The 20255-nt window shown below is 48.3% G+C and overlaps 1 protein-coding gene across 3 annotated transcripts in view; it reads right to left on the bottom strand.

Moving 5' to 3' along the window:
- Positions 1-2084: 2084 nt before the first annotated feature.
- Positions 2085-20255, bottom strand: part of LOC121602380 (hemicentin-1-like) — a 92096-nt gene continuing 73925 nt past the window's right edge. For 2 of the 3 annotated variants that reach the window (XM_041931157.1, XM_041931161.1), the window contains exons 5-11: positions 13455-13595; positions 13189-13320; positions 6916-7013; positions 6003-6383; positions 4955-5163; positions 3507-3565; positions 2085-3068 (exon numbers count right to left, since the gene is read on the bottom strand). In XM_041931157.1, the coding sequence (XP_041787091.1) occupies positions 2938-3068; positions 3507-3565; positions 4955-5163; positions 6003-6383; positions 6916-7013; positions 13189-13320; positions 13455-13595 (1151 nt within the window). In that variant the 3' untranslated portion in view covers positions 2085-2937. The remainder of the gene's footprint in view (positions 3069-3506; positions 3566-4954; positions 5164-6002; positions 6384-6915; positions 7014-13188; positions 13321-13454; positions 13596-20255) is intronic. The other variant, XM_041931169.1, reaches the window with a different exon arrangement.

Raw genomic sequence — 20255 nt, 5'->3', positions numbered from 1 at the left:
TTGGAGTCATCAAAAGCTGGGGTGGAAAATGGGGCCCGAACAAAGCGCTTCCGGAACGCCAGCTTCACGCCAGTGACGCTTACTAGTGGCGTTAACAGAAGATGGTTCGCAAAGAAAGGTCGGCAAAGTTTTATGCCACTGAGCACAGCTGTCCTGCGGGAAGGGGAACGGTTTTGTTTGACTTCCAGATGTGAGTGGTAAGCCCGCTGCGAAACTCATTTGGGACCTGAGGATACGAACAGCTGCTGCTGACCGTCGGCGAACAAGCTGTCTGAGTTGTAGCCTTCTAGTCTATTCCCAGTTGGGAAGATGGGTCGTGCAACGCAATGAACGATCGTGGGGAAGACATTAATGGTGCAAGATATTTGAAACGAGTTTGACGTATTTGACGGGCAAACTGGTAAAATCAACACCTTTGAATGATTGTTGATATAGCTTTGAAGGAAAGTTTCACTCCTGTTTGTTACATTGGGGATTCGGAATAAGCAGTGGACCCAACTGAGACAGCTGAAGTCATCTTAAATGTGTAAAATTCGTTTTACTTCTTCTTCTTTGGCACAACAACCGCTGTCGGTCAAGGCCTGCCAGTACCCACTAATGAAGAGAGCTTGGCTTTCAGTGACTTATTGTTACCATAACAGGATAGTCAGTCCTACGTATGGGGGCACGGTCTATTCGGGACTTGAACCCATGACGGGCATGTTGTTACGTCGTACGAGTTGACGACTGTACCACCAGACCGGCCCGTTTTACAATTCGTTTTACACTCAAACAAAAAAAACTGTAAACTTACAAACGGTACAAACACTTTTTTTCGCCGATTTATTTTTACGAGCGCAAATGCCGCACCGTCATAAAGTTGCACAGTTTTACCAATTACACCGACTGTTGGCCGGCTGTCGCATGAACAGGTCCGCCCGGATGGTTATTTCCCTACCAGCACGATAAAAGTAATGTACCGCACCAGCGTACGGCGTAAGCACAGCAACACAGCTGGATGCGCCTTTCCATTCCGGCGGGAACGGTCCCAGTCCCCCGTGCGGTCGGAGCTGCGACAAAAGAGTATTAGTTGAAGTTCGTTTCGTTGAATTTAATTACAAAATCCACCCCAATCAGCAAGGGGGAAGGTGGGTGCAATCGACACAAGCGCGTGAAGCATATTTAGCATCCTTTTTGGGGTCAACTGCTGGGTCGATTTGCGGTGGCCAACCCCCTGCCGGCCGCGTTCCTGACCGGCAGTATAGGAATGATTGTATTTTATGCACCTTTAATTGCCGGCCACTAAATATGCTTGGGCTGCAAATGGAGCCGGGGAGACCGAAACGGTCACAACAACAAAAACAAAAAAACGCAGCGATACAGATGACTATTTCCATATTGATAAGCTCATAATGGTTTGCATCCGCAAATGAGTGCCAGGAGGGGGCTAGTTTTGTTGGACAGCATTTGAAATGGAGCATCATAACAGTAGAAAAAAAACCCCTTGGCCAGGCACCATTCTATTGACCCCTACAGGAGGATGTGGTGTGTGTGTGTGTGTTACAAACAATGCTTAGGAATTATGTCCTCCGTTTAATGGCATGCATATCCTTTAATTGGACGCCCGAATGTATGCAATGTTTTGACACGATTCAGAACGGCGTCCATTCGAAAGTTGTATGCAGCTTGTTGGCCTGGGGCATATCAATAGTCACTTTTTACCCTAACGACGTTTAAATAATTGTACACCTGCACCATAGCGTGCCCTTTTGTTGCGCTCAATGTGATTCGCGTGGCACTGTAAGCGCCAGATCTGAAATGGCAGCTTTTCACTTTTCCAAACGCAGCAATCATTCTCACGTAATAAAAGCCCAACGAGCAGCACATTGCCCTTGTCCCACGGCTGCGGCGACTGGGAAAGAGGAGCCAGCGCACGCACACCAACGGGAGTGTGATTTCAATTAAATTAATTTAATTTTTGCTCCTTACTTTTGTTCATCGCGCGCAATGGTTGGCATGTTTTGCTTCTCGCTGTTGTTGTCTTTCCCCTTCGTTTGTCATTCTGGCTCACCCGTCTGGTAGTTCATCATTTCAGAGGTTTTTTGCTATTTTTTGGAGTGCTTTTTGTTGAATTTTTCATTCGATAGCCGTGCGGAGAAGTGTGTGGGTGTGTGTGTGTGTGTGTTTTTTTTCTTTAACCTACTTATTCTTTTTTTGCGCGTCCTCTTGCCCGTTCCCGCAGGGGCAGGCGAATCGTAATAAATTATGGCCACCTGTGTGCACTCAGTGCTCGCGGTGTGCAAAAGGTCCTGACCACGATCGTCACCATGATCATCATTGCCATCATCGTCGTCATCGCGTAATCGTTAAAATTGCCTTCTTTGCCCGGTGGCGTGGCCGGAGGTTTAATTTGAGTGGTTGTTTATTTTATCAGGGTAAATTAAATTTCATCCAAAAATATAGTCCTTCCAGCTTAATCAATTTCAGCCCGCTTTCGGCGTTTTCGTGCTGGGAGTCCGGGGGTTTGTTGTTCTTTGCGTTCATACCTCTTCTATTTTTTTTTTTTTCATTGAGCCTATTCTGCTATATAATGTTGCTTGTTGCCGGGCGTAAGGTAACGTATGGTATGGTTTTTGCTACACAAAAAAAAAAACCTACCTTCCTTCTACCAAACTTTTCTCTTCTCTGCTGACAAAAGGAGGCGGTGAATGAGCTCGCTGCGCTCGATCGAACGTATAAATTCATAATGATTCTCCAAAAAACGGAGCTCATCGTTCAGGGGATGTTCTCTAGCAACTGTACCGAAAAAAGGGAACCTAATTCGTGCTTGAAGTGTTGACGATAACTGAATTGGCTACGCAATCACAAATCAACCCTTCTCACCATCCCAGCGGGGCACCTTTCGCCGTGATGTTGCGTGCGCCGGTGATACGTCAATTAGGAGAAGGAGGGTCAACTTCAAAAGCTTACCAAACGGCACACGGCAACGAGCGCCAGCGCGCCCAGCAGGCATCGTATTTCACTCGCAAAGATGACGGACGCTCTGGAGGAGCTGTAGTGGGTGACACTCAGATCACGTATTTCGGTGTCTGCAATAAGAGAGAGAGAGAGAGAGAGCCAGAGAAAGAGTAAAATGTACAAATTAATTAAGTGATTTGCTTTGGTGTCCTTTCTTGAAGGGCTCCTTCCCTTTTTTACGGCGAAATTGTAATCAGTTTCCATTGGAAATGGGTGAAGTATTTTGCATTTTTAAATTAAACACAAAGGCTTTCGCCGGTGTGTTTACTGTACGGGAAATTACCCAGCACGCTTACAGACCAACAAACTTCTTCGCAGGCGAACAAACCAACCATAATCAATGGCACTGAAGCGCACTGTAAACACTTGTAAGAAGGGGTACCTCCTGTCGTAAGTTCGTTTTTCGTACGAAAATCTCAAGTGTTTGCATCGACTAAAGGGAACGCCTCATCCCTCAGTGTACGGTGTACTGTACCCCGGGTTCGTGCAACATTGCCCAATCCACTTACCTGTGTTTGACGTGGTGAACAGAAAGCTCTCGGAAAAGTCGCTCCAACCGTACCGGTTCCTATCGACGCCGTGCGAGATGCAACCGTGCGGGATGAGTCGGCAAGATGTCCACCGCAGAGCCGAGTCGTCGAGGCAAAGGCAAAGTGCGATTTTCCACCATCACCAGCACACCCGGTAGGTAATGGGTTTTAATCACGGTGGAAAATCGGTTTCAGCCAGCATCCCGATTTCGTAGCAAGAGCAAGCGAATAAAGGGGGAAAATAAAACACAGAGAAAACGATGGATTTACCGGGATGTGAGTTGATTAAAATAAATTTAATTTAAATTTCAATTTAAGAATATGTCACCCGGCCGCCCACGCCCCATCGCGGCGTGGAGTGCTTTATCCGCTTACGAGCCACTGGGAAGTCTGGAACAGATTCCCACCGGCAACCGCGTTAGATGTTGGGTGGGTAAGTCTGGAAACATAAGGATTCTAGGGCTAGCCTCCCGGGGGCAAACCATTCCGACTCGAAAGTGCATCTGCATCGTCAATCGTACAGAACGTTTCGCCCGTCCCGGCCCGGCTTTGTATCGACGTCAAAGGAGTCCCGCAGGAGTGACACCATTATTAAAAATCGATTAGAAGCAATCAATTTTATTCACATGCAGAGCAACATCCAATCTCCCGCAGGCTGGATAGGTGGCTTTTTCTACCCTACAGGAGTAAGAAGATTAGCATCTTCGTACCGATGTCACTCGATCACGTGTTCGGACACGGTATGATATCTCTCAAGCTTAAGAAGCTAGCTGGTACCAAACGCAAACATGAATATTGCCCGCAGGATTCACAGCAACGAGGCAAGAGAAGGGGCCGATGGGAGAGCGAGAATTATGTTCTCCTGTTTTCGTACGACAAGATTGGATTTTCGATGTGCAAGCAACAGCTCGTGCACAGAGGCTTAAGCTGCGGGACGAGATCATTGGAGCGGCGTGTTTTTTTTTTTGGGTGAGCCTGCAAGCCCAATGAAGCAGTCTTCAATTGTCAATTTTTGTGTGCCGTGATGCGCTCGGGCGGTGCGAGGCTTTGAGAAATTGAGAAGCTTGGAGCTACTATCGCTGCTACAGGAAGAGTATTTGCAGTGGTGGGTAATGTCTGAAAGCAGAAACCATTAATTTTCTGCCATATCGAGTCGTGTGTCCCGCTGTGGTGCGTTGTGGCAGGAATCGGATTATAAAAGCTAAAGCTCCGCACGACAGAGGCCCCTCGAAGGAAGATTTACCAAGAAAGGTTCTTACCAAGGCTCAGGTTTCGAAACGGTTTCGAAAAATTGCAAGCCCACGGGAGGTGCAGGGGGGCGCCGGAGGGTTAGACGGTGCGGCTTGTAAAGGTGCACTCCACTCTAGTGTGTCCCGAAGGACCGAGCCGAGCCCGGGAAATCTGGATGATCACTCATCAATAATTACCTGGATTGTACCCGTGCCTCGTACTGCTGGTCCGGCTCGAGGCCCCGTATCAGGTAGCTCATGCCCTGCGTGTAGTGGTGCGAGTAGGGAAAGGCCGGCAGCACAATGTCCCGCCAGTCCGTCTTGGACCACTTGTGGTGCAGATTGTGGTAGCCATTGTTGTACGAGTAGCTATCGTACGAGTTGATTTTCCGGTTGTAGTCTAGCATCTGCGCGGGCGTTAGTTGGCATTATTGTGTGTAGATAGCCGTAGTTCCATGTTTTTGTGTGTGTGAATGTGTGTGTGTGTATTGGTACAGCAAGGCCAACCGCAACGTGCAGAAGTGACATCGTTTTTCGATTGGTATTCCGTGCGTACAAATTGCGGGATTTGATGGCAAGATGAAGGTTGTCATGGTGACGTTGGTGTGAGTGAGTGTGAAGCGGGTTTTTTTTTTGGTGCCGTTCATTTTGTGCCACGTTTCGGAGGCCACATTCAACCGCAAATTTCCATCCAATGGCAGTGCGGTAGCAGGGTCGTTCCATGGGCAGCATCACAGTGCCCCGATTCCAGCCGGCAGGATCCCCGAAAGATGAATGTGAGGCACAATGGAATCGCACCGAGAACGAGAAAAAGGAATGAACCAGATGGGATTGAATTAATTCTTTCGCTTCCATGCCCTTTGCGGTTGTGGGGATGAGTGTGGATTGGCTTGAGGAGGCACTTGGAGCGGTTGGAGTTGGCCTATGGAAAATGTCATCTCCAATGGTAGATAGCAGCGGGAGCCAACTTCGAACAAGATGAGTCGCACAGAGAGAGAGAGAGAGAGAAGGGAAGGAACCAGCGAGACAGACCGTACACAAACACAATCCGATAACGATTGGAAAGCAAATTGAACTGACATTTATGATGACAGTATTATTGAATATGACAGCTCAGCTAGTAAGAGCTGGAAAGCGCCTACGGTGTAGGCAATCACGTGCACAAAAAGGACGAGTTCTGGTCAAATCCAAACAAGCCTGCCTCTTTGATTTCAAGTGAATTACCACCGACTGGCTGCGTACTTACATTATCACCCGCATAGCTGTGGTGCAGTTTCCGGTTGTCCAGAAAGATGCCGTCGTGCGCTTGCAGCGTATCCCCGTCCACCTGCCGGTAGTACAGCTTGAACTCCTCGATCGGCGAGTGCGAGTCGACGATCCAGGAGATGTTGTACTTGTCCTTCCACTGGCTGTTCGGTACGGAGCGGAAGACGGCCGTCTTCGGTTTGCCCGTCAGCGTCACCGTTTTGCGCGTCTTGCCCAGCTGGTTGTCCGCGATGCAGGAGTAGTTGCCAAAGTCCTGCGGGTGCACCTTCCGGATGATGAGCGTGTGGCGGGCGCCCCGGTTCTCGATCACGTGCCGCTCGGTTTGATCGATCTGCATCGTGTCCTTGTGCCACAGTACCTTCAGCGTGGTTAGAAAGGACCATGTTGTGAGTGGTGGCCAAGAGGCAGTGACACAGAAAAGGTAGGAAAAAGAGAGGAAGAGAGAGAGAAAGAGAGAGAGAGAGAGAGAGAAAGGAGAGAGAAACAGATAGCAAAGAGAGATGGTGGGAGAAGAAGAATAAAAAAAGTAAAAATAGTAAAAACAGTGGTTTAGCTAGCGTTGGGAAGCGTACACAACGGGCAAGAGATTGTGGTAAATTTGAAACTAAAATAAAAGTAAAGTGTGATAAAGCTCAACACAAAGACCTGCAGCGTTACTCATTAACGGGGTACTCAACACTGGGCCCGTCTACTATAAAAGCATGCACACTTTCACAGAAAAAGTAAACAAACGTAAGAGCTCGCGTTTCGAGAAACATAACTGAAAAGGAAATAATAAATCCTGCCGATAAGCGTTAATGCCTTACAAGAACCATGTAAGCTAGTTAACGGAAAACAGCAAGCGCACCAAAGCACTTGGTGACGCACCAGAGCGGGCGCGGAAAACTACTTACTTCCGGTTGAGATTCACCGTGCACGATACACACGAGCATCGCTTCCTGGCCCTCGCCCGAGTATACGGTCGGATTCTCGACGCTTATCTCGGGTGGATCTGGAATGGTGAGACAGGGAGAGGAGAGAGAGAGAGAGAGAGAGAGAGAGAGAGAGAGAGAGAGAAAGAGAAGAAAAAACGAACAACATTAAAATACCACATTGAACGGTGTGGTTTTGGTTCAAGAGTGAAACGATCATGCTGCAACGCGAACACATTCACGAAAACTACTGCTATAATAAACGCTTGTTTGCCTTCAATTGAACCACACACAAACACTCCCCTTTCCCCCTATTATGGCTTTTAGTCGCTTTTATGAAGCATTAAAGCGGGCCCTCGCTCCCTGTGTCGGTTGCGGGTAGCTGGTGTCGAGTTTTCCGGACTACTTCAAACGAAATGCGCACTTAAACCGCAACGACAAACAGCAGCAGCAGCAGTCAGTGAAGGAAAATTGAATTTAATGCACGAAAATGCAAATGGCCAACCGGCGGTAAGGGGGGCAGCACAGTAAGAAACTTCACAAACCGCCACGGGAGCAGAAACGGAAAAGGTGGAAACAATCAACCTTACCACTGGTGTATAATTAAATTAATTCTAAACTTGTGACTGTACTGCACCTCTACCGGACTGCGTACCTCATACGGAAGCCATGCCCGCGGGTGTATCTATGTATGTGTGTGTGTGTGTGCGCCGTTGGGGAGTTCCATGAAGTTTCCGGAAGTTCGTGCGGCGGCAGTACCGCTCGCCAAGTGGCATCATCAGGAAGTCAAATGTCAAATGACGCTAACACCTCACGCTCACTTTCGCTCATTTCTCTCCCCAAACTAAGCTAAGCCGCTGGCAGGGTTTCCGTCGTCGACGTCGCCATCGGTGGAGGAAATACGAGACCATTGCATGGCTAATTGGCCGAAACTAAAACCCCAAACAGGCGAGGCCGGGCGGACAAAACCGCAGCATAGAGTGAGCTTCAGCGTGCAGAGGGACGATCGGGGTGAAGGTAACGCGTGTGTTAGTTGCCTATTAACGGGACGGCAACCTAATGCTCGTAAAAGTTTCATCCTGCTTTCGACCCCCCTGTGGGGTTCGCTCGCCCACCCCGTTGTTTCGAAATGGCCACGTAGTCCGTGGTAGGTTTTCACAATGAGCCCGTGGTCAATAAGTTTCACTCGGCGTGTCTATTCGACGTATAGTACGTGCACGTTTGGAGGTTTTCCACATTTTCTCACTCGCTCGTCTTTATAGTTTGTTTTCCATACCAGTCCCAGAGTGAAAGAGAACAATAGTGTAGGTCCCGACACGACTTCCCACGCACGGGTAAATACGAATAGGAAATAGCATAATTTTTTGCTGCTCCATAAAGGTAATGGACTTGTTCTCGGTGCCTTCTGTGCCTCTTTTCCACCCCGGGGCGCTTAATTTTCTGTTTGTTTTTTTTTTTGCCTTCATTCGCACCCTTGCTTAAATTTCTTCCCCCTCTTATGCGAGGAGCGGGTTAAAGTTAACCTTAAAGCAGAACAGACATAGACAAAGGCTCCCGGCCCGTAAATCTTTCCAAACAAAACGAGGCAAAAAAAAAACACCCCAAAAAAAGGAGTATTATAATTAGAGTGTACGAGTGCGTGCCAACAGGAAGTGCGTGGCTCGGCGAAATAAAGCGCCTGTGCTGCGTTTGATGGATGAAGGCCGAGAAAATGGTCACCGACGGCGGCACCGGTTTCGGTTAAGAAATAGCTCTTTAAAAGCAAAAGGGTTCACGCTGGCCGGAAGCAAAAACTCATGCTGGATCAGTGCCAAACTTGCTCGCTCGCTTTTGCCTGCTGCCACTGTATCCAGCGATGCGATAAATCTGCTTTATTTTGAGTGAAAAAGTCGAGTGGTAGCCTTTATGGGTAGAATGAATGTAAATTTTATTCGAATAGGAAGTGATTTGTAGAAATTTCCTGCATGGCTTTTGTTTGCAGCATTAAGTAGCGTCGGGTTTATGACGGTTTTATAACACGCGCTGTACCATAAACTAAATTAAAGTTACATTAATGGGCAGTAAGCTCTTTTCAATGCAGCGAAGCAGCTGCCGGCAAGCCGTCGTTCGACAAAGTAACCATTATTGTCCTCTCGGTGGCAGAACAATGAACGATTGATTTACACACGTGTGCTGACCATCGTCCCTAAGAGCATGATAGTTTAATTCCTCTCACTGCACTTTCACTCTCTCGTTCGTGCGTATTCAGATAACAGTGTATGCAAATGCGTTGAAAACCCACATCAATTCGTGCCGAAAGCAATTCAAAGTATTCAGCATGAATAGAGATTCCAGGCACCGAGAAACGATCCCACACGCCCATCCCCTGGGTTGGCCAAACACAAACAAACGTTGAGGGTGTGAAACTTTACCCTACCTGGCTTCCACCATATCGTGCCGAACCTTTCCCATCGCCCCAAAAGAGCCAGTCTGATTTTTATCTTAATTGCTTATCGCTGTGAACCCATCATCACATTACGGGGCCGGAATCATGGAGGCGAAATAATAAAATGTGAATAAAATAAAACGCTTACTCACGCACTCGCAGCAGCTTAGACCGTATGCGGGCCGGCACATAGACACCCGACCGTCTTGCCTTGGACGTGCAAAAGGGGAGCAGCACACAGTGAAGTTGACTTTCCGTGCCAAGAGCTCGTTACCACGCACCGAACGGAGCGATCCATGCTAGATCTGTTCCTAAAAATTGACTCCCTGCTTATAAGTCCCATCACAGCCTTTTCCCTTCCTTCAAATGAATGGGAGGAGGAAGAGGCGAAACCATTGTGGGGCAAAGGAGCAATAGAAAGGCGGAAAAAAGGTAGCAGCTGTCACTCGGATTTCAGCGCTTAATTTTACGCTTGTGCTATAATTCAAATCTACACCTGGTTCCCCTGGGTGCTGCAGACGGAGCAGACTTGTGGGAATGATTGAGACTGACGGGCAGGAAAAAACCAAAAACCTAAGACAGAAACGGAGCTAGAAAAAAAACAAAAACAAAAGTTCCTTCGTCACGAACAAGGTCACCGTCAAATACTTTCCTCTGCTTCGGGCGCTTCTTCCGTGTGGTGTACGGCGACATCCCCAGGGGAATGTCGGGAAATTGCTGTCTTTTCACCTTGACGTAGTTAAATGGCGGAGCACCTCGCCGAGCGCTCCGGTTTGCGAACGTAAAGCCTATTTTCACACAGGCTCGATTTCACACAAAAGCAGCACCGTGGACAGAGGAATGGTGTGCAAAAAAAAAAGCCAACCACTGACAGAGACCATACCGGTTTGGGGGTTTGGGGCTGGGGTCGAAATAAACGACTCGCCCGCACGGAAAGCCCATAAAAATTACAATTATTTGTTGTTTCATCATGAAAGTCGCATTTCAACCGGCTTTTCCCCCAGCTCGTCAGCCATTCGGATATTGCACAGCGGTGTAGTGGTGAGACCGTCCACTTGAGGGGCGAGCGTGATTGGAATAAATGCTGTGCAGCTGTGTGCAGATGTGCAGGGACCACACACCGTCGCTTACACACGCCAAAGCCGGCTAAAGGCCATTCATTAAACGTGTCTCGCGAGGCGTAAAATAAAAGCCTCCAGTAATGCAACGTGCCACTGAAAAGTGTTCTTCTTTTTTTATGTGCAACTGAATGTGAACTTGCTTATTTTGTTGTTGTTTTGGTTTTGTTCCCCCAGCTTAGGAGAGCTTTAAAAAAGGGACACGGGTCCAATTGAACCGCACGAACGAAGACGATGAAGGGTCAAACTGTCGGATGATTATCGCTCCACCCCACACTCGCTTGAACACTCGTTTGAACTCGGTACGTGCCGCCATAATCTGTCATCATGTGGCTTCACCGCCTCCCCGCACCCCCAGGGCTTTGCAGTTAGGGGCTCACTTAGGCAGCACAATGCCGCGAGCATTTTCCAGCCCCCCTTTGCCCCGCATCCAGGTCGGTGGAAATTCCAATTTATTTTCACCTTATTTATCTTCGACGCTGCAACGTTTTTTTTACCACCTTTCTGTCTGTTTGTGTGAGTGTGTGTAGACGATCCTTTTCTAGTTGTCCACCACCCTGCGGAGGGCTATGCTCATGCCCTCACGCCCATTCGACCGGTGCCGGTGTACGACGCGAACGACCTGCGTGAGAAGTAGATTTTTTGTATGTATGTGTTTGGTTTTCCCGGCGTCACGTTCACCGACGAGAACGGGTTGAAGATCGAATCGGCCTGTTCGTGTGTGTGTGTGTGTGTGTGTGTGTGTGTGTGTGTGTGTGTGTGCTTCTTTGTGTACGCGAGGTAAGGGGAAAAATTTCGACCCATACTTTGGCGTTCTACCGCTCCCAACCCGTCGGCCCCCGGCGCCCGGGAATGTCTCCGTGCGGGGTTTGTGTGACCAGAGCCCATTCCGGGTGCAGTATTGCGAACAGTACACCCTTGGGAATGGAATCTCATTTATCACGAATGCCTTTCCGCACCTTCCGCACACGAACTGACCCCCCGGTGCCCCTCCGGTCACTGGGGAGCAAAAATAATGAAAGGGTTTTATCAAAGTGGTTAGTTCCCTCGCTGTGTGTGTGTGTGTGTGTGAGTGTGAGTGTGTGTGTGTGTGTGTGTGTGTGCGTGCGTGGTACGGTCTGATTATGTGATAAATGCACGGTTTTGTTCCGAGCCCGGGACTCCTTCGACAGAGCGCAAGGGGTTGTGGGTTCGGGTCATCTTCCACCCGGGGCTGGACGAAAATTGCTGCCCCGGCCGGTAGCATTTGCATATGCAGATTAATACGGAACGCCATACCTGCAGTCAATGATGCTTGCGGGCACTGCACGGATCCCCCCTCGGGGGAGCACCTTGTTAGGCACGCCGCGGGGCTGATTTGTACTTGTGGCCGTGTGTCTTCAAAACTTTCCGACAGTGTGCCCGAACTGGTACCGTCCGATAGCTCTGACAGTCGTCGACACTGTACTCACTCACTCTTATACGAGGGAGGGGAACAAAATGCAACGAAAGAAACAACTGCTAGCTAAACATTTAAATTCTGACTTTTTTTTTGGCGCACGCAACACGCAACGACACGCTATCGGGCACGCGGAGCCGTTCGAGGTCGTTTGTCAAGTGCCCATAGGACGCGGCACTCTTCCGGATCCGGCCGAAGGTATGATTTTAACGAGCGCGTGGTTTTTGCATTGCACCGGACGGAGTAACAAGCGCACGAACGGGCACATCACGCGTAGCTGGACGCGTTAGAAGCTTAATGGTTGCTTGGCACACTCCCGGTTGACGTTGCAACGGCAATCACTCTAACCAGCGTCTTGTTTGTTTCGTGTGCGATAATGGATGGGAAATGTATCGTCATGACTCTATTTGGTATAGAGGCGGCGGGCTACATCGCAAGGTGCTGGGGAGCTGCTCAAACGCAACGCAATAACGCAACATGTTTACAATGTTTGCTTTTTCGTGGAGACATGGCCCGTTCGTCTAATAGCAAATCTTTTCTCGACTTTTTCGCGCTGGAAAACTTTCCTTTCATCAAAGTGAGCGAAATAGCTACAAAAGCTTTCACAGAAATGAGTAGCAGCAGTAGCGATCGGAGGTTCTAAAAGCACTGACAAACAAAGGCCAAACTGTAGTCTTGCCTGGAACACGTCAGGTCAGAGCATGAAAAAAATAGTCCCATCGTAGATTGCTCTCGTTGGAAGCGCGATGACGATATTGCAAGTTGCCACGTGCTCTGTCACGAAGATGGCACGTTGACTATTACAAAAAAGAGCAGGACATTCATTCTCAACACACAACCAATATCAATGCAACGTCATCGACGGTCCAGCGAACGTCCACTGTCCGAACGTTCAAGGGCGATGATGAGATTGTTTCGCGGAACTACCGGAACATAAGGTTAGCTCTGGGTATTTGGCGAGTTATTTTAGTTTCCAAAAATAGGTTGGCTAGGGGTGTTTTTTTGTACCACAGGTATGTCGGTTGCCATGAAAATAGTTGATGAAGTTTGTGGGCGGTAATTGACACGACTAGTCTGCAGTGCTGTTTCGCTGTGAACAGATGGAGTACAGTTGACTAAACAAAAGTTTTATCTGATGCATAGTGCAAGAGAAATCAGTGAAATGTTTGAACAATTGGCCACTAATATCTGACAATAGTAATTTAAACTTTTTTTTCCCATTAAAACAACGCTTTGGAGGTTTGACATGGAACAACTTTTTAGACATTACTTACAAAGTACATGCAGAATAATTTGGCTAGTTGCCACCTGCCCGACGCCATTGTTTGCGGTGCAGATGTACGTTCCGCCCTTGTGCCGGTCCATGTTTTCGATGACGTACACGGGATTGGTGAACTGTTCCTCGCCTACGGTGGTGTCAGATTTATGCGCCGGATCGGCAAAGAAAAGAGAGAAAAGCACACGCAACGTTAAGATTTCCTCGCCGTCTCGGGAAAGGTCAAAAGGGTTCAGGCAAAACATAAACCATCAGAAGCCTTACCGTTCGGCAACAGATTGTTTTTCCGGGTCCAGGTGATGTTGGGCATCGGGTTGCCGGTGGCGGAGCACTCGAGCCGTACCGGGGAACCCTTCCGGACCTGCAGATGTCCCCCGGATGTGACGTGCGTAATTTTCGGTGGAACTGAAATACACAAACATAGAGCACAACAAAACAAGGTTAGAAAACGTTGAAATGTACATTGTAATAGCAACAGGAATGATAAGGAAAGAGTTTTTACTAATTTGTACAACGCTTTAACAGACGCATCCCTCCGATGGCGTTCCACTGGTCGGGCTGAACGTTTGCATGGCAAACGTTTTTAATCTTTTGATCAAAAACGCAATCCTTCCCCCGTTACCGTTCGATGGTTCCGGGTGCCTAGACATCCGGAACGCTTACCCTTCCACCCGGCCGGCCACATCCACCACACCCTGGCCGTCCGGGTGGCCACGAAAGTGGAAATCAATTAAAGTGTAATTAAATTAAGAGTTGAATAAATTTGCTTCCTGCCCCCTGTTCGAGCCACTACTGCCCATGCGGGGCCATCGATCCTGGGGGAGGGGCAGGGGGGGGGGGGGCATTGGGTGGAAAACATTTACACCATTCGGAAAAGTCGGCCATCCATCGGTCGGACCCGACCGGCGAAAGTCAAAAAGCGCGTAATTTCCTTCCCATCGACCGGACGACTTTTCATTTCCTGCCGGTTCGCCATGCCGCTCGAGTTGAGTTTTCAAGTAATTAATTTCAAATTAAAGAGTGTTTGGGTTTGGCCCCGGCTGCCCGGCTGCGTGGTCTATCTGCCGGTGGTGGTGGCGGGGTGATGTTGGCGGGAGAATGCTGAAAGGCTGAAAAACAACACACCAACCAACCAGCCAACCGTCGTGCGGGGAAAGCTTTCAAAGGCTTTGTCGAACATTTTCCAGCTGCGTGGTGTTGGGTTTGGTTTGGCGTCCGTGCGCCGCATTGGCCGTTTGTAGTTCGTTTTGTGACTTTGGTTCGCGGCCTTCGCCAGTAGCAATCGCCGGTTCGGCAACTATTCTGAAACGTGCGAGGAGGTTTTCCCCGCTGGCCAACTGTTTCCTGTTTGCCTGCTGCCAAGTGTAGCGCTCCAGTGTCAGTGCAATTTGTTCTATTAATAACCTTTTGTTTCGTAATTCATTCGCACTGTTGGTTGTAATGTTTGGCGCTCCGAGCGGAGGGCTGCAGACCTGAACAGTGTGTTGCTCCCTTCCCAGCCCCGATCGGTTTCTTTCTACGCCGTAGTTCGGCTAGCATCTTTGGCGGTGTGAAGAGTGTGCCAGAGACATAATTTGTGTTCAGCTTTACCGAGCGAACATTTCACGAGCCTGGCACAGTTTTAAAATAAAATGTAACGAGCAACATTTACAAACGCGAATTTGGGAGTGTGTGTGCGCGCGCTCGTGTTTATTTCCAAGAGCAGCGCCAAGTAGCGTTACGATGTTGGTAGAGAATAAACAGGATCGTTGATTTTATTTGTCCTGCAACCAGCTTCCAAGGGAGGTAACATTATGACGATGATGGTGCCTCCATTGCTCGCTGCTTTATGTGTTGCAATGTGTTTGTGCGCGAAGTGAATGTTGTTGCTTTCTTTTGTTTCCGCTTCTACCGCCGTTCTTGATATTAATGTAACACCTAGCAGGTCGACATGGTCGTGTTTTTATCGGTACATTTAATGAAGAAACCGTGCCAAAATGCGGGACTGTCGGTGATAAAAGGTGCGAAAGAGCAGCGTACTGGCGTGACAGACTGTGGCAGAGTTCGGCTTTGGCATTCGAGAGGGAAGGGCAAACTTTATGGTTCATTTTCCAAACGAGCAGGGTTTGAGGTTTTCTTGCGTTAATGGAGCTGTTGCTGAAAAACCACAGAAATGCATGATACAGGTATTTCATCGCAAATGTTGTCGAGATTCCAATGTTGGAGAATGTGTGTCTCTCAAATGTTTAGTTGTGTAGCTTGGAACACATAACTGCAGCATGGTATGAGCTTTCTTTTTGTACTAAGATGCTTCTGTGAATTTATCTATTGTGGACTATGTTATCCATCCTAGTCAAAGGACATATGGGGTTATTATTAGCTATTTTCTGGTGTAAGGAATTTTGTTGTTGATGGCATCTTACTAACTTGATGACACGCTGTGTGTTACAATTTTGAGGTTAATCGATCGTAGTTTAAACAATATTCAATAATTATTGAAATTAAATCCGCAATTAAGGGGCTGTCAGTGTTTTCGACCCCTTCAAGGTACCCTTTTGGATCAACGTGAAGCTTAGGAAGAATCTTCTTACTTAGACATTTTCTTGCCAAATCCTTTAAACAATGATCCGTATCTGATCTTAAAGATAGCTTCACAAGAGAAAGTTCTCAAGTGAAATGTTTGAGCTAAGCCACTGATATTCTTTAAAAAGCACTAAGATTTACAGTAGATTAGCCTCAGAATATAGCTGAAACATCTAGATCCTAATCTTCATGAGGATTGGATTAAACCAAGATGGTCTGGATATGGTGGTTGGTCCACAATCAATGGCCGGACACTCCTGTACAAAGTCAATACCATCCAAAATGCTTGATGAACAATGGTGTAAAGTTTATACTCTGCATTTCCATTAGTAAATTGATTGAGTTCAATAAAAACCGAGATATCATCTACGTGGGTTTACTCATTGCGCCTCCCGTTTGCGCGAGCTGTGTCTCCCTGCTTTGGAGCGTAAAATATTCAATAACAATCATTCGTTCCATCACTTTCCAGGTGCCTTTGTTCCTGATAATCATAAATAGATAATGACGTTTTAATTCAACTAAAAGTAGCGTAACCTCAAAGCAAACACACAGCTCCATCTACCCAGTCGGGCTGTAATATTGCCCCGAGGGTCAACCACACTGTATCACTTGTTTGTCCCACAAGCCGCAAAACATATTTTGTCGATTTTTCATTGACTCCCCAAACGCTTACGCAAACCGACCCGAGCGGGTGCGAGGAACTGTGGGGCCATGTGGTGGTGGGAAATTTATATCCATTACATGACTTTAGTGCCACCTCAATGCTCCCTGCATTTCTCTCCCTCTTCGGTTCAGCCTGCTAGGAGAGGGCTGGGCGGTCTGCGTTAGACAGCGCCCGCACGATTGTAGATAATTTATACGGTTTTCTCCCCCTTTTTACATCCCGTCCGAGCCCCAATTGTCCGTCCCTGGTTGAAAACGAAAAAAAAAAACAAACATACACGGGCAGGAGCAGTGACTGCAATGCAACAAATATTTCATGCCACTGCCGATCCGATAATAATGATCCAAAATCGGGTGCGGGATTGAAACGGCACGTACCGAACCCGTGCGGGATTAAAGCGTTACAGCGTTACGAAGTAGCTTTTATTGGTTGGGTTTGCGAGCTCCTTTTACCGTGTTCGACCCGCGCAGTTGAATATGCAGAACAAATAACGAGCGCTTCTCCAACCGCAACTGATAACGAGATAATCAAAGAACAGGAGCTGAGCTTCCACCCCCGATGCCCCTATGTTTTCATGGGTCAGTAAAGCGGTGGTAAAGGTGCGAACGTCCACCCCCCAAACCGGCCACTGGGCCGAAACCGATAAAGAAGGGCCGAAAAATTCCAACTTTACGATGAATTGACGGAATTCTCCGAAACGTTTGCACCGCTCCTCTCACTGTCTCTCTCGCTCTCTGTCTCTCTCACTCGCTCGATCGGACCTGAAGTACCGGTTCGTGAAATTTTGGACGGATCGTTAGCGTCCAGCAACCGTTTGCACCAAACCCGCGCGGGATGAATCGTTCCGTTTTTGGAAATGTTTTATTTATTAGCTTCCCCGGTATGGTGATTTATTGGCAGCGAGGAGTTTGGGATTAGTTTTGCAGTCACATAAATCTCGTTCCCCCAGAGCCTCGGGGGCTTCATGATTTTCTTTGCACCGGTTGCCGGGCTATCTGGCACTCCTGTCACGGGCCCCTGCACTGCCAGCCAAAGCCAGCCCCGAGCCAGGTAAGGGTGGGTGTATTTATGTGTCCACGGTCCTGTACGGTCCCTGCTCCTCAGCATCGAGAGGGACACTGTGTACCGTGCAGGAGATACGGTACGGCAAAGCATGCAGAGCATAAACATTGCCCACACAAACGGGCTGGCTCACCCGTCGGTAGGACGGTTGAGATTGCTTTCTCCTAACCGTCGCTATCAAGAAAACCCGCCTCTCTCAACCGGTTAGGGATGAGATTTTTCTTCATATGCTTCGATACGTTTCATTACTTGCTTTCTTGCCCCTCCCCGCATTGCCTGCCCTGTAGCCTCCCTTACCGTACCGTACCGTTCCCGGCTGACTGTTGCTGCTTGGGTGAGTGGTATTTTATTGGAAAATTAAGAGTCCTTTTTCTTGCCCGTTCCCTCGCCTAACAGGTAGTACCTTGTTTATTATTGATTAGAATGGCATCCATAAACCTGGGGAGATGGCAGTGCAGTTTAGCGACCGGCGGTGGCTTTATTGGCTGATTGGGTGTCCCTAATGTGAGCCAATAAAACTCACCGCTGCTCTAGGCGCACCCTATGCAGTGCTCTGGTTTGGAGGGTGAGCTTGCTGGAGAGATTGTTTTAGCCGCAACGACCGGCCCGGAACCAGTTGCCCCGTCCCGAATAGGGGGGGAAAAATATCGCCCAACACATTAATCTTTTACAACTCTCCTCCAGAATGAACAACTGGTTTCTCGGGATGGTGGTGGTGTACGAATGACGATAAAATTGATTCACCTCCCTTCCCTTTTACATGTGTATTGTAAAGTGCCCGTGCCCAAAGTTCCGTTGATTGCAATAAAAATCATGGCCACAGAAACAAACGGCCCCAGCGCAAAACATATGTTTCCCCACCTTCCTCCGCCGTGCGGGCGGCAATGGCATGTGAGTGAGCAAATTTAATCTCCATTATCGTTAGGGGAAGGCGGGAAACTGATCCACCCTATCGGGGTGGCAAATATTTGCCTTCGGTGTCCACTATTGCATTGCTAATGCTTTTCAAACTTTGCGCTTTGTTTCATTTGCTACAGCATTTGCCCCCTTGGTTTGTGTGACAGACGGTACTGCTGCTATCTTTTTTTTTTTTTAAAACGCAAACATTTGCATTCGCATGAAAGCGGCCAGTTATATCTCCAATTAGTTTATCAAAATGTAAATTTTTATGCTCTTGCACTGGTTTCACTCGGTGACACAAACTCAAACAGAGAAGGAAAAACGACAGCTGAAATTGCTGCAAGCTTTATGTGGCAGCCGTAAGAATGGTGCGCGCATATTTTTGTGCCGCACTGAGCGCGCCACGGAAGTGAACAATCGGAGCGTGAACAACGATGGCACGATGTGTCACATGTGAACCTCCCAGCGGGGAACCGGCTGCAGCCCGTACATTCCGGGCGCGGGAGGATGTGCCCTTTTTTTGTTGGTTTCTGCGTTTTCTGCTCTTTCTTCCTCTCATTTCCCGTTTTGCTTGTTTTGTTAAGTCCTGTTTCTATTGTTGAGCGCAAGTTTTATCCCTTCCCTGTGCGCTGAGTGAGCGAAGTGACAGCGCTGCTCCCGTTTTTTTTTCCGACCATTTCGAGCGATTGACTTTCCGGCTGGCGGCACGTTTCGAATTTTCGCTGCAGGTCCTAACCGTGCACCGGTTGGCTGCATAAAATCCGGGACGGGGTGCTTGCACGATCAGGGAATGGATTTGAACTTTTAATTCGTTCGTTTTTGTGTGTGTGCGCTTGTGATGGTATCCCGTGTTCCCGTGTCGCTTGATTTGGAGCCTCTTGCGGCGTCGGACATTCGTGTGGCGCAGCTGACCATCTGACTCTCCTTGCTTGCCTGCCCTGGTAGTTAGTGGGGCGCTGACAAATGCAAACGAGCTGAAGTTGAAGCTGGCAGTGACAATTGCACTGCATTTGGGTGCTCTTTTTCGTTCCTTTTCTCGCTCTTGAAATGTGTGAAGAACGAAACCGAGGCGAAAGGGCTTCCGGAGTGCCCCGGGGGGTCCGTATGCATGCGGAGGGGTATGTTCGGAATGAGTCTAAATTTTCCCATTGTTTCCACCCCGCTGTTCGCATGTGTGTGATCCGTGTTTTGTGTTGCTTGTTGCGTTGTGTGAGTGTGTGCGTTTGTTTTGTACAATGCTCCTTTCCGCTTGGTGAGTGACCATTATTTGCTCCCGCCATTGGGGAAAAGCATACAGATTGGACTAGCGCGGTAGGACCGCTGCCACCTGACTATCTTTTAGAGAAACAGGGTAGCGCAAAAAAAGCTAGACAAAAAAACGCTGGTCGTTTATTTCCGACTTTTCCGAGGACATTTGTTTTGCACGATTCGCTCAAACGCGAAGCAGGGCGTGGAGGCAGAGTGGCAGGAGAAATATGAATAGCGGAACATCGGTGGAAAGCGCTGCAACTGTCACGGTCTCGGCAATCGAGCGTGACTGGTTGGAAGCGTTTGAACGGAGATGCAATTTTCTGCTCAAGCCCTCTCAAGCACCCGCCGTTCCACAGGAGAGTGGCCGGCCGATTTCCGGTGCAGATACAATTTTTCGTCCATTCGTCGCGCGTTACCGGGGATCAGTTGATTTGACACGAATTGAGCAATGTGATTGTGTGCGCGATAGCTGAGGGTGTGTGAGTGTTTTTTTATTGTTGCTTTCCAGCTGGTGTATTTAGTTTATTCTGTGGCCTCGGTGAAAATCGATTGCGAGTGTGGATTAGATGTCGAAGCAATTTATTGTTTTAGTGCGGATGTGCCCCGGTTTTGGGATGGGATGGAAA

The sequence above is a fragment of the Anopheles merus genome, chromosome 2R, assembly GCF_017562075.2.
Source record: "Anopheles merus strain MAF chromosome 2R, AmerM5.1, whole genome shotgun sequence".
NCBI lineage: Eukaryota > Metazoa > Arthropoda > Insecta > Diptera > Culicidae > Anopheles > Anopheles merus.
Note: the sequence above shows the minus strand (reverse complement) of the source record. Positions and strands in the feature narration are given on the sequence as shown.